The sequence below is a fragment of the Pinus tabuliformis genome, chromosome 5_1, assembly GCF_031772625.1.
Source record: "Pinus tabuliformis cultivar Carrire ecotype Pingquan chromosome 5_1, CPIR1, whole genome shotgun sequence".
Lineage (NCBI taxonomy): Eukaryota > Viridiplantae > Streptophyta > Pinopsida > Pinales > Pinaceae > Pinus > Pinus tabuliformis.
Window position 1 is genome coordinate 950,312,675 of NC_142305.1, and position 26,644 is coordinate 950,339,318.

At 37.7% G+C, this 26,644-nt stretch overlaps 1 protein-coding gene across 1 annotated transcript in view; it reads right to left on the bottom strand.

Annotated features, from left to right (window-relative positions):
* Nucleotides 1-11,237: 11,237 nt before the first annotated feature.
* The window catches only part of LOC149167919 (transcription initiation factor TFIID subunit 1-like), a 153,614-nt gene continuing 138,207 nt past the window's right edge, over nt 11,238-26,644 (bottom strand). Inside the window, exons 9-11 of the mRNA XM_089430632.1 lie at nt 13,647-13,715; nt 12,326-13,543; nt 11,238-11,953 (exon numbers count right to left, since the gene is read on the bottom strand). Coding sequence (XP_089286758.1) covers nt 11,597-11,953; nt 12,326-13,543; nt 13,647-13,715 — 1,644 coding nt within the window. The 3' untranslated portion in view covers nt 11,238-11,596. The remainder of the gene's footprint in view (nt 11,954-12,325; nt 13,544-13,646; nt 13,716-26,644) is intronic.

The following is a 26,644-nucleotide window of genomic DNA, read 5'->3' on the forward strand; positions in this document are numbered from 1 at the left end:
TTACAAATTGATGCAAGGTATAGGAATGGACCATGGCGGTTCTGGTATAAATAATTAGATGAAAACAAGTGTATTAATTAAATGGACTTAGAGGACCAGCGGTGAGTTGGTGTGGTCACAAGGTCTCTGGAGGTAAGCCATGGTTTGGAATTATAACAAGGATTGATGCTTCCAAAAAATTTACAGTACCCAAGTTGTACCTGGGGGGCTAGGGACGTTTCAAGGTGGTATCAAATCCCAAATTTTCAACACTGGCTCTGATTAGGTCATATTCGAGGGAAAAATGAGATTTTTTTATAGGTTAAATCTACCCACATTTTTTTTGAAGAAAGTCATGGTGGCGAAAATGGAAAAAAGTTCCCCAAAATTAAAGAACATGTGCCATGGAAGGGCACTCAATAGGGCTTAAAAAGAGATCACAAATTAAAAATTAGGGGTTTTGGACGACATTTAACCATGGAGGGCTAAATTCGTGTAGATTCATGTTATATGAGTGACGGGGGAATTCCCATTAGCTCACTATGGAAATTATCGTTCGATCTATAGAGTCGACTTAGAAAAATATTCAAATTTAAAGGCATTTCAATCGTGATAGTTGTTTTCAGGCTAGACTAGGAGTCAAGCCAGTTTTGGTGTGCAGACTAGTTCAGGAGCCCAAGGGTTCGGAGAGATTTTGGTGCATGAAGTAGATCATAGCTTGAATGTGGGTCTAGATTCGAACTTGTTCGGGGGCTTGAGGGTTGAAAGATATTTTGGTGCGTGATGGTGTGAAGCAGTGTGGGGCCCAAATGCGGGCCAAGGGTAGAACTAACCTGAAGGTTGGGGGGTATATGGTGTGGGCCTCAATTCAGGTGAGAAAACATAAGAATGGTCAAATGCCTGAGAACCCAAAAAAGAAACTTGGACCTACTGCCAAATATGCTGAGAAACTCAGTCACATGTGTGAGGTCAACAAAAAGAGAAAGTCACACGTGCGAGGTCAAACTAGAGAGATAAGATGCTAGATTTGTATTCGTCCTTCTTGTCATTTTCTCCTTTGCTTAAATAAGAAGATACTATGTTTTTGTGTGTGAGATCGAATGATGCAAAGAGGAGGTAGAATGGCATATATATAGACTTCTTGGGAGGCTGAATGGGTGTCACAACAAGTTGGGCTGACTTCATCATGTGGAGGGCCGACTTGACCTTCTTGGAGCCAAAATATTCAAATTTAAAATTTAAAAATTCTTTCTTTTAAAATTGACATGAAGAACATGTCTAGTATTTATTATATATATAATTGAAGGCCATTCTCAACTACTCCAACCTTATCCCTAAAATATAAAAACTTCGCCTTGGGAAAAAGCATGGTGAGAATGTTAGCAACCTACTTGTTTGTAGAAAAGCATTGTAGCCTCACTTCTCCCTTTTGTACCACACATCCCGGATGTGGTGGTACCATGATCTTGATGTGCTTTGACTAGCCATCACAGCCATCTCCTACGCCTGATCAAACAATCCTTCAAGTAGTTTTTGAAGCCAAACTTCTTCAGAGCTCATCAAACTAGTTGCAATATACTTAGCTTTTGTAGTTCTGAGTGTGATAAATGTCTACATTTTCCCAAGCATAATCTAAACTGAATAATCATCCTGATGTGCTCTTCTTGTCTTTAGCACTCTCTTCCAAATCTGAGTATGTATATCCTTGCAATTGTACTTCTCAATTCACATCCAATTGTACCATGCTAGTACCTCAACACATGTTGTATCATAGATACTTTTGTAGTCACCTCGACTGTGTGATTCCTTTGATACTAAAACAGAGATTGTTGTAGAAAACATGTTGCTGCCTCTACCACTCAACTTCTTCAGATTAGTTACCATGAAAGTGACCAAGACTAGCTATCCATCATCCCAAATCTTTGAAGGATCATGATAATATGCATGCTTGACTTTTGTCATACATCTAGTTCTAAGAAGTAAATAATTCAACCAAGATCCCTCATCTCGAATTCAGAGATCGATTCCCTCTAACACTGAATCAAGGCTTGATTGTTCCCTCTATCATGAAAGAAAATCCTCCTGCCACTACCGCTCCCTCTGTCTTGTGAGTCCTTTTGTTCTTATCGGAAACAAATAATATAATAACAAGATAAACCTTGATTCATTAATCCAAGTATACCAAGGGGCATGTACAAAGCCTACTAGAGCAAACTATTCTTCATAATCCTTTCCCTATTCTCGAGAGAATCCTTGCTTTGTAGTTCTTTATGTTTCCCTCTGTTGCATGTTAAATCTTGTAGATCCACTTGGAAGTCACCATTGACATCTCTTCAACACAATTGCCTTCATCATGACATCCTTCAAGCTTGTTGGCTTGCCTACTTCCTCTAAACTAGTAGCTATTTTGGTCATCATGTACGATTATAGATGTTAGTACAATTTTCTCCCTTTAAATTACTGATCTGGAAGAATCCTCTTTCCACAAACTTTTTTTTCGTTTTTTCCAATGCTTTCATCTGCTACAAGAACCTTGGCAGTATTTATGATGTACCTACAAACGTCATTAGGAAGCTATGGAAGAACGATGCTATCCCAACATAATAAATTGAAGCAAAAGGTTATTTAATAGCAAAAACAATAATAATATAATCAAGGAAGAGATATATAAAGTACTTATCTTTAAGGTTTAAAGAGAATTTGTTAGCTCCCTCTTGATCCTTGCCTTCTTTGCAAGAATCATAAAAATCCATCTGCAAACTCATCATCTTCTTCCTCATCATCAACCGTGTTTCTTTTCCTTCCTTGCATGAGCTAGGGTTTCTTCATTGAGCGGAATCATCTTTTAATACATTGGGTCTAGGGTTTTTTCCACAAACCCTAGGGCTTTCTTAATCATATCTTTCAAAATTTACCCAGGGTTTACAAACCTTAGTATTATTAGATTTTCCAAAAAGGTCTCATAGCACAAGTGTTATGACTCTTATTCTAAGCTCCCTTTGATCCAAGAGCAACTTTCTTGAAGCAAATCAAATTGATCATTTTTCAAATACTTTGAAGGAAAACTTTGTCATATACTAATCTATTCTAGCAACAACTAGAGTCAAGCAATTACTTCAATGACATATTTTATCTATCATAGTTACAATAATATAACGCGAGTAATCCTTTGCATCTTTGGCAAGAACCCTTAGTCATACATGATATTTCCATAAGGTATATTAGAGTCAATAACTTCAAAAACAATACTTTTGCTAATGAACAAATCTTATAAAGACTTCAATCAAATATTCTAGGCACACTTTGTCCTCTCACTTAGCCGACCTTATCTTGCCACAATCCAAATGATGTTATTGCTTCTTAACATATCAAGACGGGTTATATGCTACAGATCAACAAATGCTCATTCATTGGTTGCAAGTCAATGATCTTACAACATCTTCCACAGGTACTAGGATAACAATATACAAAAACCTTTATTCAAGACATACTTTTTAGTTATTTTTCAAACCCTAAGACAAATGTTATCGTTAAATTTTGTCGTATGCAACTAAGTCAAAAGGTCTTGTTCAAGGATTTTACAAATCCTTAGAATTTCAATACAAGTTGTAACTTTCATTTTCTCTTCTAGATCTTCTTTGCCTCACTTTATTGCCTTAGTTTCCATGTCCATCTGACAATCTTTTTCTTCTTCAGATAGTTTTGATTCAACTCCCTCTATTTGTGAGGTCCTTTCCTTTGTTTAATATGCAATTTGGACTACTATACTTGGACCCCAACTATTTTTATGAATTAGAACATGTATCTATTCATCAATGAGTTCAGTTTGTTCTTGTATATGAACTAAATTGATTACAGGTCACATCAATCTTTAATTTTATCCAAAGCCTACAAGAAATTCTACTAGAACATTTTATTGTATACATCATAAGAATAGCTTGAGCTGCCATACAATTGTTTACAATTAGAACCTTGTGTAGTGGACTATTTAGTGTGTCTAATGTTTTTTTGTTGCAAGCCACTCACAAACAAATTTCGTAGATAGATACACCCTTTTAAGGAAAAATTCTTCTTTTTCGGACTTGTTCAACTTTATACACCAATCCAACTTATCAAGCTAGTCACTTAACATTTCAAGTTATCCAATAAGAAGTTTAATTTCTTTGTCATCCCAATTTCAAACCACAATTACTAACATCCCATCATAAACTCCAATTCTTTTACAAAGACCCCTTCTTTACTCATACAATGTAGTTATGAAATTTTGACACTCCTTTCAACTTGGTCTGCAACTCAATAGACAATCTTTATATTCCAAGGATTGCAATTTAAGGGGACATCAAAATCATGCTTATTTAAATCTCCTTTATAGACAGACTTTAGGGGACTTCTTATATTGTAGACAACTTCGATGGCCATTTTACTAGACAAAGATATTTCGGGCCTAATTTTCCCAGGACTCTTGGCTTCTTTTGATCACTCTCTGGGATCTCTCAGCGTCATTCTTCCTACAGTCTTCCTCAAATAGATTGTGGCCTAGTCCTAAGGTCCCGCGCCTAAGGCTTCAACCCTTCTCCATTCCTGGTCAAATTTTCGATTTTAAATAGAACTTCGATCTTGGCATTGTTTGTTCTTAGATGAAGATAAGGACTTTGATCCTTAAGGTAAGAAGGAATGTCCAAAATTCTTCCTTAATCTTTAGAAAATCCATCTTTCAATAGAATTCTATTGAGGGCTTCTTTACATACCTTATTATTTTGTTTCATAGGGTTTTGACCAAAACTTCAATCTTGAATAGTCTCGACCTTTCTTCTCTTTTGGATTGATTGAAGAATAGGGTTTTCAAGTAGTGATCTCACCATTGCTCTAATAGTATGTTGATTTTTGAAAGATCTTCTAATATGATAATTACTTATGATTTCTTAGGTTAACCTTTCTTGTATTCATCATAAAGCAATTACAAAAAATATCTCAATAGTAAAATGCTAGTAGAATCATAAGGAGAAATCCAAACTAGAGACACAACAATTTTACATTGGGAAAACGTGCTCGGGGGAAAACCCCAACAACATTTTTCCTTTGAGAAATTATTCAATTCAACAAGAGATATCACTTATATTTTCCAATCTTTAAGTCAAATAGACCAACAAGAGAACCCTGTTCAAACTTGGTCAAACTATCTTCTTATCAAGTCAAAATGTTGCCCAATAGACTCAGCCCAGTCTGCTCTGTTAGGGTCAAATTTTGGCCCCTTGCACCCAAAAAAAAAAAAACTCAGACATCCTAACATATATGCCCAGAAACTTGGCCACACATGCGAGGTCAAAAAACAGAGAAAATGATACGTGTGAGGTCAAACTAGAGAGAGAAGATGCTAGATTTGTCTTCTCCGTTCTTGTCCTATTCTCCTTCAATTAGATCAAAAAATACACTATCTTTATGTGTGAGATCAAATAGTGAAAAGAGGAGATCAAATGCCATATATATAAACTTCTTGGGAGGCCAAATGGGTGTCACATCACGCTGGGCCAACTTGATCATGTAGAGGGCTGACTTGACCTTCTTGGAGCCAAAATACTCACATTTAAAAATACAAAATTCTTTCTTTTGAAATCAACATGAAGAACATGTCTTGTCTCAATCCCAGTCTCCAACTAAAAGCTCACGCTCCCCCAACTTTCACCCAAGTGGGAAACCATTCTCCTCACCGACTAGTCCCTCGGCAGTGCCCACCTTTCATGGCGCCTTATAACCAGCCAAGAATGGTTTGAACCCGCAGCTCAAGGAACTCTGCTGCACTTTGGGGCTTCTAAGCACCCTCGTAGGCCAAATTGAATAACCCCCAATTAGTGACAAAGTCCAAAACCATGAGTCACTGACTATCTCCAAACTGAGTTCCCCCAAAACTCCATGGGTACCAAAGCCACCAAGGCTCTCACCAAGATGCATCATTTATAACATGATTAACTGAATAACCATGTCTCCCTTAATTACAGAGTCCAAGCCTAGGACTCACTGACTCACCAAAACTCAACAATCCATGAATGAACGAATGGACCCTCTCATAGGAAAATGTTATGAATATAATTCATAACAAGTAAATAAATAAAATAAATGTAAATATTAAATAATCAAATATTGATTAGGTTAAATAGTCATTAAGTTAAGTGAAAATGCATGTTTAAAAGGCATGCCCCGTCACGAAAGGAAGCCTGTTTAAGTATATATATGCGGGTCCTCATTGTAACAATCATCACTTATACAAATACCTTGTGTGTATTTTTATATTCAAGTCTACAAGCTATTAGTTTTTATGCTTCAATGGTATCGGAGCCATGGCGCACAATATAACCATGAGAATCTTTGAACGTTGTTCGCCGCACAATGTGCCATTACGTTCACGTCCTGAGTGCATTGAGCAGTTTAGGGAAATTCAAGAAGCATTTCAGCGATTAGAAAATTCATGTGCGGAAGTTACATCATGTCTAAAGAAAAGTTATGTAGTGGTTGATGGCGAAGATGTGAGTATTTCTGCTATGGATGTCTCCATTCAAAACGTGGAATTGAAAGACCCTGATTCTTGTCCAATTGATGTGGTGCCAGTTACTGACAACAAAAATGTGGTATCTAATCCACTTCCTGATTCCACAACCACTACCATACTAAGAATCTGGATAGCTTTGCAATTCTTTCTGATTTTGAGCCCAATTCAGTAGCCACATCTGAATCTTTTCTCTCGTTGCATTTCAAAATATTATATTAAATAATGGTGGATTCAATGTGGGTCGGTATGATGGAAGCTGCACCCATATCGTGGTACATAAGCTTACATATGATGACTCAATTTGAGTTGCTGCCAAAAAGGATAAAAATACATTGGTTACAATCTTATGGGTTGTGGATGCCTTAGACATGGGGATGCTTGTTGACTCTACAAAGATTTTATACAAACCTGTTAGGGATTTGTATCCCATTCCAGGTAAGAAGTCCCTTTGCATTTGCTTACCTGGATACCAAAGTCAAGATTGATCTCACATAATGAGAATGATAGACATATAGGATCACGATTCACAAAGCCATTAATTGAGAAAGAGCAATTAAATGGGGTTGAGTTGGAAAATCTGTCACATGAACCAGAGTTAAAAAATCTTCTAGATGAAGCAAAGCATGCTAAGGAGATAAAGAAAAAAAATGAAGTACAAGGATGTTCCCTCGTTGAAATCTTCAAGGGTTCATTCTTTGCATGTTGAAAGTCCATCTAAAGAGAAGGTTGTTGATGAAAAATTAAAAACAGATTTAGATTCAGAGGATCATCCTTCATTAATAAGCCAACAACAATTTTTCTATACACTTTAAGAACGCTGGGCATCTAACAAAATTGAAAATATTAGTGATGGAATACCCACCAGCAGAGACTCAAATGTCAACCATAATAATTACAGAGATGAAAAACCCACAGTCTGAGAATCTCAAACCAACACCAAGAGTCTGGTTCTAGCTGCCAAGGAAGTCGACGAAGAGGACGAGGTTGGAATATTTTGTGCTGATGCACTAGCGGTGTTGGCAAACCCTAATAAATTTGGAGCTATTTTTGTGTACCACAATTTGTTGGAGATTTCTTTTAATTTTTGCGGTCGGGTTCCAATGAAGCCCAACAGGAGGAAGCACCCGACGTGCTCTACAATATCGCATGTCGGTCCAGGCAGTTTTCGCATGATCATGCTTTGGCCAATAACCTTGACGCTAAGCAGATAGTCGACAAAGCTTTCAGTTATCAGTTCGACAGAGTGCGACCCAATCTTTCTTGGCCTCGACCACCACTCAATGTAGGCTCACCCATCAACGTGACATTCTTGCTTGACAATGACACAAAACATATATGGGTCCACAAGCTCGTGTTGAGCGAAGCGTCCCCAGTATTCGCTGCGTTGCTGGTCGATGACTATTTCCAGGACACAGGTGGGGTCATCAAAGTTCCCAACATAGGATTTTCATCATTTAGATCCTTCATGGATTTCATCTACACAGGTGAACTGGGCTCAGACGTCAGACACCTTGAGTATTACGACATTCTCATAGCCGCCAACTTCTATGGCATCCCTTCTTTGAAGCGAGAGTGTGAGTTGTTCATTGCTCATCACGTCGCCACAGAGATGGTTGCAGATATCTATGGGTTTGCGGAGGCATTGAACTCGAATCTTTTGATGCACGTCTGCATCCTATTCATTCTGGAGTATCATGGCCAGGTTCGCTCCCTGCCTTGGTATGCTACTCGTCTAGAAAATAATTCCAGAAATGCGGAAATGGTGTGGTCAAAAACGAGTCCGTCAGCAGTCGCCTTTCAGGTACTCCTCCGTCGGCAACATGTATTCCGACAAGCACATATCGTAACCACCTCACATGTTTGTTGTCGAGGAGTATTGTCACTGTGGGAAGTGACTGTGTTTTGTGGCTCTGGGCGTGGAACACCCCAACACTGTGTCGTCCAAGCAGTTCGGAATTGGAACTGTCTACGCTGTCGTTTAACACATCCGTCCGGTAAAAAACGTCAGCAGTCATGGCCTATGCGAGTGGTGGGTTTTCAAAGGACACATCTCATGGTTGGAGACAGACGACCCCAGTGTCAATTCAAAAATGGTGATTCCGTCAGGGCTTGGTAAGTTATAAAGTGAAAAAAAAATATAATATATATATATATAAAATTAATTGGTAAAAAAATTAATTTATTTAAAAAAAATAGTTGTAAAAAAAACAAAAATAGAGTTAAAATAAAAGAAATATTTAATTTATTAAAAAAGAAATTTAGAATTATATATATAAAATAAAAAAATTAGAGTTAAAAAAAAAAAGAAAATTCTACAACCTTGATTCAAGATTGTGTTACCAAGTGAATTATACAGACAGAGGTGCCAATGGCGTCTAGTAACATATGCCGAGATGAAAAAAACAAACTAAAAGAGAGTACCGACAATAAGTCGAGTTACATATGTTGAAATGACAAAGGAAAATTGAAGGATATTGCCAACAATAAGCTTTGAAGACAAAACTTCTGAAGAAAGGGGTTATGTTATGAATATAATTCATAACCAGTAAATAAATAAAATAAATGTAAATATTAAATAATGAAATATTGATTATGTTAACTAGTCATTAAATTAAATGAAAAGGCATGTCATGCTCCGTCACGAAAGGACACCTGTTTTTCGAGACACCTACTTAGGTATATATATGCGGGTCCTCATTGTAACAATCATCACTTATACATTTTTATATAATAAATTATTATTACAAATATCTCGTGTATTTTTACATTTAAGTCTACAAGCTATCAGTTTTTATGCTTCAGAAAACATACCCTAGAATGCATGGGTTTATTTTGCCATGTGGCACACTCCAAAAACACCCCAAAACATTTGAAAATTGTTTCCCTTTAATATGGAGTTGCACCCTGGATACTCTTTTCTGTGGTGTTGGTTTGTAGCCAACCACTGTTTTATCAATATATGTATAATTACATCAAAATTACTCTTCCGAGCTCTCTGGACTCACAACCATTAAAGGCAAATGTCCATACGCATGTTCGCTCCAAAACACACCACTATTTTATCAATATATGTATAATTACATCATAATTACACTTCCAAGCTCTCTGGACTCAACCATTGAAGGCAAATGTCGATAGGTCTTGATGTCCATAGGTCTCTGGACTCACAACCATCAAAGGCAAATGTCCATAGACATGTTGGCCCCAAAACACACAGACACACATATATGCAGACCCCAAAAATAGCCTCATAATTACTCTGCCAAGCTCTCTGGACTCAACCATTAAAGGCAAATGTCCATAGGCATGTTGGCTCCAAAACACAGACACACACATATACGCAGACCCCAAAAATAACCTCAGCTTATCATTCACACGTTTCCGGCTCATCAGCGCAATATCATATGTACATATAGTTACATCAACCAAGTTCGGCAGGGGTTTACAAAAAGGCTTTGCACTAAGTTGCTAGCCTTAATATATTCCATTTTGATTATCAAAGCTTAGTTACAAATATGATTTGTTGTTTCATTTGCATTATTTTTCATGCTTTAGCACCTACCAATGGCTGACTTTGTCCAATTGATTTTGATAATCCGAGCTAACTTTCTCATATTTTTGCAGGTTGAAAACATGTATACAACTTGATTTTCCTTTTGAATATTATAATAACGATGAACAAATCATGATGTCAGGTATTATTGATTGATGATAAAATTCAAATGTAGTATCTTTTCCACAATTCAGATGTGCATGTACACACGCACTTAAGTCTTATACACGTGTACATGCACCATATAACCATATCCAACTTCTGGAAATTTGTACCTTTACATACGTAGCTGCGCTTTGGGTCCCAGCACCATGGAACCAAAGATACTAACATATACCTAAGTTATAAAAAGATTATATACAAAAATGTATTGTCCCCCCAAACTTTTGTGCAATATTGTTTAAAATAAAGGACAGAATTTCACAATATGGTTTCTTCCATCTTGGCTGAAAACCCTTAAAAAAGTCATCTGTAATAAAGAGCACCCTTTAGGGTTAAGAAAAAAAAAAATCATATAGGATTGCCGGAGGTGTAAGGTTCCCCTCATATAGGATGGGAGATAGAACCACCCGCCGAAGAACCCAACACTAAGTGCCCGAAGCCGAACTAGCTCACGGCATTTAATCATTGGCATCAATTCACGTAGTTTGTTTTTAATTGCATAAAAAGTTTACATATTCCAAATCTAATAAAATATTATTTATACAAATGAAAAATATCCTTGCTGATAATTGATTGTAAAATTTAAATGCCAACGGTTAAACCTCTCAATACATAGAGGATATGGTGATGGTATAATCTGTAAATATAGTATTTTCATTGAATATGCCATGAAAATTTAGGAGTTGAAACAAGTGCGCCAACATGTTACAGGAGTTTTCAAAAATTGTACCGAAAGGAAGTGAAAATTCGTCAAATAATTATTAATCTACACGGTGTACAATTCTTCTTTCTATTCTCAGAAAACGAAAAAATTAAATTAATCTTAGAGCTCAAGGCAAGAGATCTACATGCTGTACAATTCTTTCTTCCATTCTCAGAAACGAAACAAGATTCTTTAAGTTTAACCACTTGAGGCTTGAGGCTGAACTAAAAGAACGTATAGAGAGGAAATGAAGCAATGAGAGATGATGAAATATATCATTTGAGAACGATTTCAACTGAAATCTCCTTTTGAAGAGACTTCCACCAATGGCTGGGAAGAAATTGAGTAATGTATATCTTACATGGACTCCTGATACCATTTTTTAATTTACATTGATGACCAGGAGCTTAATTTCTTTGATGCTAACATGGATGGAAAGGATTCTGATATTTGGATGTAATGTCGAGAAAAAGAATGCCTCTTTACATGAAATATCTCAAAGTATCACCCAACAATTTGATATGCAATGGACAGGAAGCCCTTTATACCAGATAATGCAAAATGGCCATCAAATTATGCCACTGACTCTGCATTTATCATTTTGATCTGAAAGGGAACTAGTTCGTGATGCTGCACATTTAATACTTCAAACCACCTAAATCCTCTCCACTGTAGATTCTGCTTCTGTCAAATCAGCATCGTTTTCCTCTAAGAGATCATCACAAACCTCAAGAAGTTTATCTGCCAGAGGAGGAATGCCTGGGTTTCGACCATCATTGTATATATGTGCATTGTCTACAATTAGAACAACATCCTGTCGAAATTCTTCTCTACTCTTGTAATCAAGTCTCTTAACCTTCTGCCTGATTGTAGAGAGATCCATTGGCTGCTTCACATATTCAAAATAGTCAGGGGCATCCTTCTTCGATACAGGCTTTAGAAATAAATATGACACATCAGTCTCACTTCTCAATCTGTCCACTATATTTTCCAGTATGTTCGACAGAAAAACCTGCAAGAAAATGAACAAGATCACCAATTATAAATAATGAATTTAGGAACACTATTTTTGATCCATGGGAACCCATGAACCTCAGCTCCACATTATTGTGGTAAAATCCCACCTTAATGCGGTGGCTGTCAAATTCAGTGAAATCATACACATGATCAGTGCTTTATGCTTGCCAGGGTCTGAACCTGGGCATTACTATGGCAATATGCCCAATCTCAACAACTAGACCTCAGCCCGAAGGAAATAAACTAATTACATGCTTATAAGAGATTGAATCTTAAAAAATATGATAGCATTACACAGTTTTCTAAGAAGTCAGAATCACATAAATACATTTAAAAATAGAAATTTGTGTGCAAGCAAGAGAAAGACCTCTCCTCCTCTCCGTCGTTTTGAAGGTGGACCATAATCTATTGCATGTCGTCCTATGTCAACAGAAGCATGCCTCTTGAGCCCTCTCTCTCTTTCGGGTGCTCTTCTATCTGGTCTCTTATGCCTGTTTGGCCTTTCATACTCTTCTTTAAATTGTCTCTCTTTCCTTTTCTCCATCTTTTCTCTTTGTTTCTGTTTTACTCTCTGTCTCTCCTCTCTTTCTTTCCTGGCTGCTTCTGCTGCAGCCTCTTGTCGCATCTTCTCAATCCGGATTCTTTGTCTCTCTTCTTCTTGCTGCTGCCTCATCATCTCTTCCTTCATTTTCTTCCTGATAAGATCATCCCTCATCCTCTTCCTTTCTTCTTCTTGCTGCCGCCTGATCTCCTCTCTCCTTTGCATTTCCTGTTCCACTCTAAGTCTCTTCTTTTCTTCTTCTTCTCGCACCCTTCTTTCCTCCCTTTCCTTTTCATCTTTCATTCTCTTCCTTTCTCTTTCCTCTCTTGCTCTTCGATCTTTCTGTCTTTCTAGTGCTTCCTGCATTTTTCTTTCCAAGTCCATCTCTTCAGCTTCCTCTCTTTCTCGCCGTTCCTTCTCTTCTCTTTCTTCTTTTTCCATTTCAAACTCGGCTTGTCTTTTTCTCTGCTCTTCAATTCTAATTTCCTTTGGCTGTTTAAAAACAATTTTTGGAGTTCTGTGTTCCTTTTCTACTCCAGAGGCTTGTTTAAGAGCAGGAAAATGTGTCATATTTACATCACTCTGAATAGATCCAGATCTGTGCAATGCCATCTCTCTGTCTTTGGCTTTCTTTGATTTCTTTGAAACTTTTAGTTTAATAGCTTGGGATGACTGTTTTCTCATCTGATCACTAACCGCAGATTCATCCCACCCATCATTATTACTACTCTCGTTTACAGCTGTGTCATCTACAATCTTATCAATACTAGTCCCACATACAAACTTAAGAGGAAAATGCTTTCCAGGCATCTTGTTATCATCATTTACATTTTCAACCTCTTGAATCTCTGATGGTACATTTGCTGTTTGCTTCACAACCTTAACTAGCTTTTTTTTTGTCTTGGCTTTTGTGACAAGGCCTGTGCGTATTTCTTCCCTAGAAGCAGACATTTGCTTCTGAATGTCCACCTCTGTCTTTTCAACATTGGTCTCTGTATCCTCCATGTATAAAGGACATTTCTTGTTTGTTCGCATATGCCCCGACTGATTCAAACATTTCTCAACATTAGTTCTCTTAACTAAAACAGCGATCTTTCAATATGCATAAAACATAAAGATGCACAAACATGTGGGAAGAAGAAAGTACCTGTCCACATGCACCACAAATGAAGTTATCTCTGACTGGTTTATCCTTTTGTTTCTGACCTTTCACTACCTGAACCAGGTGAAAATATATCATGTAAATATCCAGAGAATAAAAATCAGGAGCCATACATTGTCAATGCTTCAACAGATATAGTTTCTCATTAATTCTGCACTGAAATCTATTGACATCAAAACTACCTGCATTTTCAAGAGCATCTTGAATGGTGGAAGCTAAAGGCTACCGAGAGACCTTCTAACTCATGCTTAAATGTCTAGATCGTAGAGTCAGTACCTAAAAAACTATAAAAGAAACAGATATGGATTTACAATCATCAATCTCAGTTCTCAGTCCAGAGGGGAAGATTTCCAGCTCTGCATACCATACATGTGGTTTTGTAGAGTACACCATAGATGTGGACATCTATCTTCTCATAGGTGAATTGAATTTACTTTCACCTTTGCATGTACTTTATTTGATGATTGTATTTAGATTAAACGTACTTGTCTTGGGAGATGATTTAGGCACTCAATGCACCCTTTATGCTGACAGGTTTTGAGTCCCATTCGAGGCTCTTAGTCACTCAATGACATTAAATAAAATTTCAATTTCATAGTAGGTACAACCAAAACCATGGCATTCTGAAAATCAGAAAAGGAATAAAACAAATTGGACTTGGTTCAGGTGAACTATTCTAAATCAAGATCATACTGAGTTGTACCAACAAATTTGAAGGGAAGAGAATAAGCAATGCTTTTCAGCCAATTTTTTTTATTAGTATAAATAGAAATTGAGCATTGCCAGGCATAGAAGAGCCACCTCCAAATGCTTTGCATTGGGATTGTATTTGACCGATGGAAACAACATCAAACAACAACTCCACTAGAAAATTTAATATTGACGTATAAGTTAATTAATGAACTTTCTAAAGATACACATACATATTAACTGATAACCATGACCAACATACAAAGGGAATTAAATTCATATCACCAAGCATCAATTATTGCCAAAAATATAACTCTTAACCCATCAAGCTATAAAAATATTAAAAATTTCAATTCATGATTCAGAGATCTATCATAAATCTGAAACTGTAAAATTCATGAAACACCAATCACAACTTCGAATTTTTAAACAAGAATACAGTAGAAAGACAGATCAGTGAAAAAGACAGCTTATTTGAATTTCAGATCAATCCACCAAATAACAGGTGGTAGAACTGAGAAATACTACTACTGTAAAACCAGCAAGCTTGAAAACTGTAACGGAAATATCCATGATCTTGAGGGTCACCCATCCTCATCAAACTTTACATCCTTGCTTACTACTACTATCTTTTGTTGTGCTGGGATAAAGATCCAATAACCTTCGGAAGTCTCACTATAACCAACAAAAATTCCCTTGATATTAGAGGGCTCAAACCTAGACCGTTTCTCAACAAGAATATGATATAAAATAGACAACCAAATACTCAGAAATAAAATACATATGGCTTCTCACAAGTAAAAGCCTCCCTTGGTGTTTTATAATTTATTCTTCAACATCCTGAGCAAAACTTTGCTCAAGATGTAATCGAAAGTATTGAAAGATCCCGTGCAAAGACACATGGGTCCATTCATGAATCATGGTCTTAGCTGTCTCAATGATAAATATGTTTTTACATTCTACAACGCCATTCTGTCATGGGCTGTATGGGAATGTAAGTCCCTCCCGATTCCTACTTCTTTGCAATAAGCATCAAAATCTTTGGAGGTTAAAATGTACCAAAGCTAGAAAATGCTAAGTCAAACCAACAAATATTAAAAAAAAAAAATCTGACAAACTTTTGACAAACAGTTAATGAACAAACGTTTTGTCAAACACTTCGCAAGCAAATAATGAACACCTTTAACAAGTGAACATGAGAGGTAAATTAGAGACTTTATTAGCTAGATAGGAGAATTTTACAATGCAGAACCTGGGATCCGACTCTGGCAAATGATTGGACCAACTCAGCCTTCTAAAATGCTAATAGAAATCTTCAGAAATGCACTCGACCTCTATAGAGGGAAACTCGATCTGGCATATGAGAAAAACTCGATCCCTTCTATGAATTATCACAAACTCAGCAATGATTAATGATTTAGTCTTCTTCAGAAATTTGGTCCAACCTCAGGATAAGAAACTTGACATCAATTCAGCCTCCCACTAATCACAAGCAGATTCAGTTCTGAAGACAATGAAATGGAACTCGGTCTCCTCAGAGATGACTCGGCGTTCCAATGGATCAAGCAAATCAGCTCCTCCTGCAATATCAAACTTGGCCTCTAAGTAAGGTAATTCGGTCCCTGAAATTTGGCCACTTAGAAGAATGAACTCGGCCTTCTTGGCAAACTATCTCCTTCAGCAATACAAACTCAGCCTTCTCTGGAAATAAACACGAACTCAACATTTCGAACAGAGAACAATATTTGGCCTCCTACAGAAATTCCTCCCTCCAAGATAATCAGGTCTGTAGCAGATAAACTCGCGCAGAAATTAGCAAATTCAGCCTCCAGATATATAACGGTAATTCAGGCCTATAGGTGATGAATTCAGCCTCCTTAACTCAGCCTCTTCAGATGAATATCTCAGTCGCTGAAAAATGAATTCAGCACTTCCAGAGATGAAGATCTCAGCCATTAAATGATAAATGAAATCTTCAGAATTTGGCCTCTTAGATAATAGCTTGATCTCCGGAATTGGCAATGGAACTCAAGCCCAAGAAGAAGAACTCTGTTTGCTGAATAAGATGGAATTCAGCCTCCAGAATAAATAGAATTGGTCTGCTCTGAGAAAATAGACCTTGGCCTACTGAGAACGAAAGAAGCTCCTGAAGCAATTCGGCCTCCTTGGCACTTGGCAACTCTGGTAAATAAATAAAGCAAACTCGGTCTCCAATAATAGATCAAATGCAACTCGCCCCAAGAAGTTGAAGAGAAATTTGGCCACAAGTCAGGAAGAATTCGGGCCACCTCGAAAAATGAACTCGGCCCTCTCTCCTCCAAGACAATTCGGCCTATATGTGAATTCAGCCCTCTGAATGTCAGCGCCAAAATCTGAGTGATTTCCCCCACAATGCCAACTATGGTGGCGATGATGTCCATCAAAATTAGAGTGAGAAATCTGAGTGATTTCCCCACAATGCCAAACTATGGTGGCTATGATGTCCATCAAATAAGCACCCGCTAGGGTGGCAATTAACGTCCATCAAAACTAGAATGAGAGTCCCGCCTGAAATCCCTGAACTTGACTTGAGCCAAAGCCCAATCACAAGAAAATGATCACCAAATAAAATGATGAAGGAATGACCTATTTCCTTTTATAAAACTTCACTGGATCTTCTGCAAGCTTCTAGAATTCCTCTTTTAGTATTTTATTGATGAAGACGCTTATTTCCCAATTGACTTTTGCCACTTTTATTAATAATAATTGCCCTTTTTATTTATAATAATAAAATCTAAAAAAATCAAGGTGAGTTGGGCAAAACTCCCTTAGTATCTTTGACAATTTTCCCCTCTTGTTAGCCTAAAGGAAACAATTAAGCAATTTTCCCCTCTTGTTACCCTAAAGGAAACAATTAAGCAAGGAAGGATAATAATTCTGTGGTCAAGTAATTGAGGACATTACAATGTGTACTCTCTATTGAAGCACCTTGTTCCTATTTTCTATCTAATTTTCAGCCCAGGCTCTAATTCTTGGACTTATTATGCACTTCATCCTCACTCTATTTAAAAAAAAAAAATCCTATCTAATTTTCAGCGCAGGCTCTAATTCTTGGACTTACTATGCACTTCATCCTCACTTTATTTAAAAAAAAAAAAAATACAAGCATTATGAGAGAAATAGTAAATGAAAAAAAACTAATAAAAACTACCTTTTAAAGAAGTGGAAGGAACAGGCCCACAAACATTAAAGTGTATCACCCAATATTCCACCAAGACTCCAGGACATGGAGACGTCGGTGCCGGGAGAGACGCACAGGGGATGTGTGGGAGTAAGTGGGAGGAATAGGCCCACAAACATTAAAGTGTATCACCCAATATTCCACCAAGACTCCGGGACATGGAGACATAGGTGTCGGGAGAGATGCACAGAGGATCTGTGGGAGTACCCTAAAAATTTAAGGAAATTTAAGAGGACAAGAAAACGTCAAGGTATATATATATAAAATTCAAATTCATATTCAATAATGAAAGCATATATATATATATATATTATATATATATATATTGATCCATACATAATTGAATTAAATAATGAAATACACTTATGCATATTCATCATTCATGCTTGCTGGTACATACATCATTCATACTCATCATTCATCCATACACCATGACATTCAATAACGAAATTCAATAATGAAATACATTGATCCATATTCATCATGCATTATTTTAGAATGGAAATTGATTTAAAATTTAAATTCATCATTCATCATTTTAGAACTTAATTAGTATCAAGAAAAATAGACTATAGTAAATATCAATGTTATTGGCACTGAACAAGAAAACGCTCTCAATCGAGAATAAGTTGGAATCGGTAAAAAAACAAACCCAAAAACTGGGCGACCAAAAATACATAAAACATTCAAATTTTAAAGAAAAACACATATATTCATGTGCATGCATATGAATCCAAATCATTCATACACAAATATGCAAAAAAAAATCATTTATCTAGCATGTAAGGGTGCAGATAATCAAAATAGGACAACTACGATCCATCTTTGAATGGAAAATGCATCAATAAACAGGGTCTAGATGGTCTCTAGCATCCAAGCAAAATCATGTTACAACAAATACCTATATATCATCGAAATCACTACCTATATTGGGATTTTCGTCATCAATATCACCCTCTAAGCATTCAAATAAGATAGAAAAAAAATAGCATGTCAAGTTAAGATTTTGTTAATGGGTAAATTTTGTTAATTTCTGGTAGCATCGGATGTGCTTTAAGCCTCAAAATTTGCAGGGAAGCTAGGACACATGTATTTCAGAATACCCAGAAATTGTTTTGGGAAATTTCATCCGGAGACAGTTTTATTAAAATAATTAATTATTTTTAATGAATGCTTAAATCTAAAATTAAGAAATTAAAATAAGTAAAAGGTATTAATTAAACTAAGGGCGAAACATCTAGAAGAAGACAAGGATCAAGCCAAAAATGCTCTGAGCTATTGATTAAAATCCATTCTAGGTCGTTGATTGATGAACGAGAGGATTATAAGAAGAGGCTTGATGGGCATTTGAAAAACACATCGTGTGAGAGATCAGAGATCGGTTTAGCATTGAGTGTGCTCTAAACCTCAAAATTTGCAAGGAGGCTAGGACACATATATTCCAAAATACACAGAAGTCACTTTGGGAAATTTCACCCGGAGACAGTTTTATTAAAATAATTAATTATTTTTAATGGATGCCTAAGTCTAAACTTAGGAAATTAAAATAATTAAAGGGTATTAATTAAACTGAGGGTGAAACTTCTAGAAGAAGACGAGGATCAAGCCAAAATTATATGAACCATTGATTAGAATCTAATCTGCATTGTTGATTGATTAATGAAAGGATTATAAAAAGAGGCTCAATAGGCATTTGGAAAACACATCGAGTGAGAGATCAGAGGTTGATTTTCTCAAGAGAGCAGCGTAGTAGTGGTCGGAGAAGGTCATCGAGGATATTTCTTGTAGTGAGGGGCAAGGATAGTTTTCCGATTGGAGAGTATCCTAATCCGAGGATACATTGCGGAGGAGGCAAAGAGAGATCTAGAAGAAGCAGCATAGAGCTACGTTGAGGCAGCACAGAGCTTGAGAGGAGATTCGCAGTTTCACTGTGGAGCAGATCAGATCCAGTGTCAGGATTCGGGGTGTGAAACCTGAGGGCCAGAGGATAGAGTTTCCAGCGAGCAAATCGATCAGCGAGAAGGAGTGATGCAATCACCATCAGCGGTGACGCAAAGCAGCGCAGTAGCTGCAAAGGCAGCGTGGGGCTAGCCATTCAGTGGTTGGATCAGTGTCGGATCTCTAGTGATAGTGTGAGATATTTCTCACTAATTCTATGCCAATCAGATTCTCTGTATTGGATAACCAGTAACGCATCCAAAGATTGTATTAAGAAACCACTGCATAATAATACAAACCCTCAGCTACTGCACCGGTTTTTCCACATTGGGTTTTTCCAGGGACATTTGTCCAAAATCAATGGTGTGACTTGTGTGTGTTATTTCTTTCTTGCTCAATTCTTGTTTCCACATATTATTTAAGTTGTGAAGGCTGCAATTGTATTTATTTCGATGTTTACCCTAAATACTATAAATAACTTGATTTAGTAGGAGAAATATAATCAATTGCTGTAGTAGTGATTCGAGGATTCCAAATTTTCACACGGTATGAGAGTGCAGGCGAAGCAAAAGGGCAGACCGGAAGACCCTAGCGCTAAAGAGAATGAGGGAGAGGTTGCATTACCAGAGCACATTCCTCGCTAAGAGAGAGTGTTGATTTCTGGTAGCATTGGATGTGCTCTAAGCCTCAAAATTTGCAGGGAGGCTAGGACACATGTATTCCAGAATACCCAGAAATCGTTTTCGGAAATTTTACCTCTAGACGGTTTTATTAAAATAATTAATTCTTTTTAATGGATGCCTAAGTCTAAGCTTTGGAAATTAAAATAATTAAAGGGTATTAATTAAACTGAGGGTGAAACTTCTAGAAGAAGACAAGGATCTAGCCAAAATGATCTAAGCCATTGGTTAGAATCTAATCTGGGTTGTTGATTGATCAACGAGATGATTATATGAAGAGGCTTGATGGGCATTTGGAAAAAACATCGAGTGAGAGATCAGAGACTGATTTTCTCAAGTGAACAACGCAACAATTGCCAGAGAAGGTCATCGAGGAGATTTCTTGTAGTGAGGGGCAGGTATAGTTTTCTGGTTGGAGAGTTTCTTGATCTAGGGATACATTACAGAGGAGGCAGAGAGAGATCCAGAAGAGGCAACGTAGAGCCACGCTGGGCAGCATAGAGTTACGCTGAGGCAACGTAGAGCTTGAGAGGAAGCTCTATCCTCTGGCCCTCAGGTCTCACACCCCAAACCTTGACACTGGATTTGGTCTGCTCCACAACAAAACTGCAAATCTCCTCTCAAGATCTACGTTGCCTCAGCGTAGCTCTACAGGTGCAGGGATAGGAGCAGTGGAGGCAAAAGAAGGACGTCTCAAAGATCACATGTTTCTAGTGTGGTGAATTTGGTCACTACGCTACATAGTGTCATCTCAAAAAGGACAAGGACGAAAAACATGATCCACACGCTGGAACCGCTAAGATCGAGGAAGAGGAGTTTGCCATGATTGCCCAAATATCTCCAGGGAAGAGGTGGGGTGGTCTAGTATTATAGTTCGAAAGAACTACAGATGGGCAGGATCCTTGAGGAGTCCACCTCTTGGATCAACACCTTGCTACGGGAGTCCATATCGGAAGTAGCAAGATGGACCAATGTCAGTGGGTGCAGAGGAGTGTTGGAGTGACAACTACAATGGTTAGGAGTGCTAGAGATTGAACAGTGCAGAGCAGAGTTGGCAGTAGGGCAGTTGGCACATTGCAGAGTCAGCGACAACGCAGAGGCTTCAGATGGTTAGCGCAGAGACTAGTAGCAATCAGAACTCCAACAACAAATGCATCATGTTGAACACCTGTTCAGTATTTTGGATGTTTTTCCGATGCAGTTATTGCATAAGGCAACAAGAGCAGTTGGAGCAGAGTTGCAGTGAAAACGTAGTTGGCAGCAGCATGTAGAGTCAACAACAACATGAATGAAACATTTGCGCAGTAATTGGTGGGCAATGATGTTAGACATCAACAACATAGAGGGAGATGTTACAGAGTCAGGGTGATGCTTCAGCAGGTTGCATTACCAGAGCAAATTCCTCGCTAAGAGGGAGTGTTGATTTTTGGTAGTATCGGATGTGTTCTAAGCCTCAAAATTTGCAGGGAGGCTAGGACACATGTATTCCAGAATACCCAGAAATCGTTTTGGGAAATTTTACCTAGAGACGGTTTTATTAAAATAATTAATTCTTTTTAATAGATGCCTAAGTCTAATCTTTGCAAATTAAAATGATTTAAGGTTATTAATTAAACTGAGGGTGAAACTTCTAGAAGAAGACGAGGATCAAGCCAAAATGATCCGAGCCATTGATTAGAATCCAAGTTGGACCATTGATTGATCAACGAGAGGATTATATGAAGAGGCTTGATGGGCATTTGGAAAACACATCGAGTGAGAGATCCGAGATTGATTTTCTCAAGTGAGCAGCACAACAGTTGCCGGAGAATGTCATCAAGGAGATTTCTTGCAGTGAGCAGCAGGTATAGTTTTCTGGTTGGAGAGTTTTTTTATCCGGGGATACATTTCAGAGGAGGCAGAAAGAGATCCAGAAGAGGCAATGCAGAGCCACGCTGGGCAACAGAGAGTTACGCTGAGGCAGCGTAGAGCTTGAGAGGAGATTCGTAGTTTTGTAGTGGGGCACATCAAATCCAGTGTCAGGATCCGGGGTGTGAGACCTAAGGGCCAGAGGATAGAGCTTCTAACCACCAAATCGATTAGCCAAAAGGAGTGACGCAGTCACCATCAGCAGTGACACAGAGTAGTGCAGCGATTACGTAGAAGTTGTGCAAAGGCAGCGTGGGGCTAGCCATTTAGTGGTTGGATCAGTGTCATATCTTCAGTGATAGTGTGAGGTATTTCTTACTAATTCTCTGCCAGTCAGATTCTTTGTATCGGATAGCCAACAAGGCATCCAAAGATTGTATTTAGAAACTACTACATAATAATACAAACCCTCAGTTGTTGCACCGGTTTTCCCACATTGGGTTTTTCCGGGGACATTGTTCCAAAAACAACAGTGTCACTTGTGTGTGCTATTTCTTTCTTGCTCAGTTCTTGTTTCTGCATATTATTTAAGTTGTGAAGGTTGTAGTTGTATTTATTTCGATGTTTACCATATAACACTGTAAATAACTTGATTCCGTAGGATAAATATAATTAGTCGTTGCAGTAGTGATTCAGGGATTTCGAATTTGCACACATTTTTGGTAGGGTCATGATAGAGGAATTTGACAACCAATGTCATTAACATCATGGTACATATAGGGGTTGGTTCTCTTGATTAAATACTAGTTCCATACCCTCATACATGACACAATCCAATGGAAACATTGCAATCCCCTTGAACCTGAAACCTTGAAAAATTATTATGTTGGATTTTGAGTGAGATCTAAAATTCTACTTTCTCCATATGAAATCCAATGGTGTGGGAACCACTCCCGAACATCTTGTGTCATTTCATGGTAATGTTAAAAATTCAAGTAAAATGATGAAAATGAAAAGATAAAGGAGAATGTATGCCATGGTGGAGAAGTATTCCTCTATCATGAAGAATGATGTCTGGGAGGTGGTCGGTGGTTCCACAACCTGAAGAGAAATCAATAGTTCGATCTAGATGGGTGTACAAGCTTAAGCATGGAGCAGATGGGAGCGTGGAGAAGTTCAAGGCCAAGATTTGTGGCCAAGGACTATGAGGAGACTTTTGCCCCAGTAGCAGTAATGCAGTCAGGATGATGAAGACTGATTATGATGAAATCAGTAAAAATATTTTTGCACAAATGTTGGCTGCTACAGATCCGCAAATGAAAGAAATGTACAGATCTTTGCTGACAGAACATTTGAAGAAGTCACCTTCTAGTTCAAAGAATTCTCCAAATAAAGGGTATGTGCCTCCTGCTACTCTTTTCTCTGTTGAAGCTTTGACAAGGCAATTTAGAAATGAAGATTTTGGAGAAGATCTACCACAGACTTTGCCCGCAGTACACCAAGCTATCAAGGAATTGCGAAAAACAATCAAGGAAAATAGAAGATTGTGTGTTGAAAGGCACAATGAGCTAAGTCTAAAGATATTAAATGCACAAGCACCTTCTGCCTCTTCATCACAAGGTCCTGTTTCAGGAAAAACAGAAAATTGGACTTACCATTCAGGACCAGTTCACCAGCAGTACAGCAAAGAAGAAGGAGAAGAAGAAGAGATAGCAAATTCTCGTCCAACGTCTTCAACGCTCTCCAACGCCAACACCGGCAACAACGAGCTCGAACGCTATTCAGGACTCAAACGAATTTTTTCACTCAAACAATATCTCACGACAAAATATCAACTCAAACAATACTTGGCTCTGATACCATCTCTTACAGGACCTTTTAACAAGCAAATGAACACAGCAAGATTGCGGAATTTTGAACTGGAATTTTATTATATGGATGCAGATATTACATATGAGATATCTCCTTACAGAGATCGACTGTCTACGCTTTTACCGGACTTTATACCGTTCACAAGGAACAAGTATTACCGGAGGCTACCTGGCAATAGACAGACTCTGCCTAAGAGATTACAGACAAATTCTCAGACTTTCCTAATGGTTCAGCCACTTTAGGTTCTCACCAGTGCCGAACACACTGATGCGCAGGCTTCCAAACCAGACTCTAGGACTTGGATAAACCTTTCGTGATGCAAGCAGATCAGACACAATTGTCCGCAGATGCAGAGCAGGAAAAGTTTATGACTCTAATACTCAAATTCTATCCCAACCCGAATGAGTCTTACTTCACAGCTAGCTCTTATTTATAAGCTGGAAGGGAACAAACATTCGTGAATGGGCTTTGTACAAACTGATGACTCAAAAGAGAAGTACCCAGACAGATCTGGATAGATTGCCGAAAGCAAGATTCGGGCATAGGACAATATCGTCCTATGTTATCTCGTCCCTACTCTTTATCAGAGAGCCCGAGGCATATGGGGACCGAATCTTAGTACAAACAAACTATTTACACAGAGGAAATTCATGAGTGAACCCTCGAAAGACATAAAGGATGAGATTTGCAAATCTCAAGATTGTACAAAGTGGAGATTCCAGAGCGAGGGAATCCACGAAAGCTCGTCCGGCACCATAGTCGGCCAGAAAGACAACACTTAATCCATTGTATAATATTCTATCTGCGGATGTGTATAATGCTGATATCTGAATCTTTCAATCAGAGAATTATTAAAGTACTGCACTCTTACTTCTTTCTCTGATTCCCACATTTGCGAACTGTTCCTATTAGGTGGTTCCATAAAGTTGATGGGTTGGAAAGGATTTGATGAGATATCAACCTGATTGTGGAAATCTTCATAATTGGTACTGGAAGATATCATCCTTGCCTTGTAATGATTTGTGACAAACCATCTGATGTGACCGCAGCGTCGGATTGCTTGCAAGAAAGATAAATCATTTATGTCAGCAGCGTTTTCAACACTCTTGTATGCTATACCATTCATGTGGGATCTTGGTTCACTAAAACCAGGGATTTTAAGCATGTGTAAAGTATACGGCTTTATTACCAAGGCTGAGAGACCATAAATTTTCCACCATTCAATGAACCAATCTGGTGTAGGGTCTTCTTGCTCTAAGGCTTCTGCTGTCATACCTTCAAATATGAATGAAGACTGTATAGAGTAAAATAGGTTAGTTGAGCAATTTTGAAGGTTCATGGCTGTAAAGAAGCATTCCTTCTGCCTGTCGGGATCATAATCTTCCCGATGAAGATGATTATCAAACCTTCGGAGTGTGATATGGCAACTTGTCATTCGATCATCATCCTCATCATCTCTTTCAAGAGTATAGTGTATGCTGTCAATGTATTCCAGATACTCTAAAGCTTCCACTGACTCTTGATTCATTTCATCCTGCATTGTTTCTGTCCATAGATAAGGAATGTCTTCACGGTGCCTGATTTCTTTGATCGGATACCAATCTACATCATGGATAAGTACTGGAATTTCAAGCATATAGCTTACCCAACCATTTGGTGTCTCTATTTCGACAGTACTTTCTCTTCTCCTGATATAATTGCAATGTAAACTTAGGATTGAGTGTTCAGACAGAAATTCCCTACTCAACATATCTGCAAAATTGTTCTTATCTCCCTTAACAAATTCAACTTCAAAATTATACTGACTGAGCTGCATAATCCATCTGACCATAGCAGCATCTTCAAAATCACATTTATAAATGGCAAACTTTAAGGCTTGGCAGTCTGTCTTAACAGTGAATTTGGTATAGATAACAAAATCTCTGAACTTTTCTATTCCCAAACAAACTGCTCTAAGTTCCTTTTTCAGACTTGACCAATTCAATTGATTTTTTGCCCATAATCCAGATGCATATTGACAGATTTCAATCTCATTTTTGCTGCTAGGGTTCTTCTGACACAAAACTGCCCCCCATCCTTCATAACTGGCATCTGTCATAATTATCTTCTCCCATTCTTCCCTGATAGGAGAGAGAGGCTGAATTTTTCTGACTTTTTCTTTTATTGTTCTGACTGCCTGGGTGCAATCATTATTCCATGGAATTGGATCCTTCTGAAGTCTTTTGTTCAACAATTTCCTTTCTTGTGCACAATGCTTCAAAAACTTAGAAATGTAATTCAAACTTCCCAAAAACCTTTGCAATTGTGTTTTATCTTTAATTTCATCAGGGAAGTGATCAATAAAATTTAGGCTTCTTTGAATTACAGTATAGGGTCCATACTGAATATTGTAACCCAAAAAATCTATAATTGGCCAAAATAATTTCATCTTGGATTTTGATAATACTATACCCATGTCTTTGACCCTGCGAAGAAAAACTTTCAAATGTTTGATATGGTCAGCAATATTATCAGAATGAATTAGTAAATCATCAATATATTTCTTCAAGAAACTTTCCATTCCTTCGAAAGTTTCATCCATGATTCTCTGAAAGGCTGAAGGAGCATTGATCAGACCAAATGGCATGATATTCCACTCATAATGTCCTTCTGGTACAGAGAATGCTGTCTTCCATTTATCTTCTTCTTTGATTCCTACTTGCCAGAAGCCAGATTTGAAATCAAACTTGGAAAAT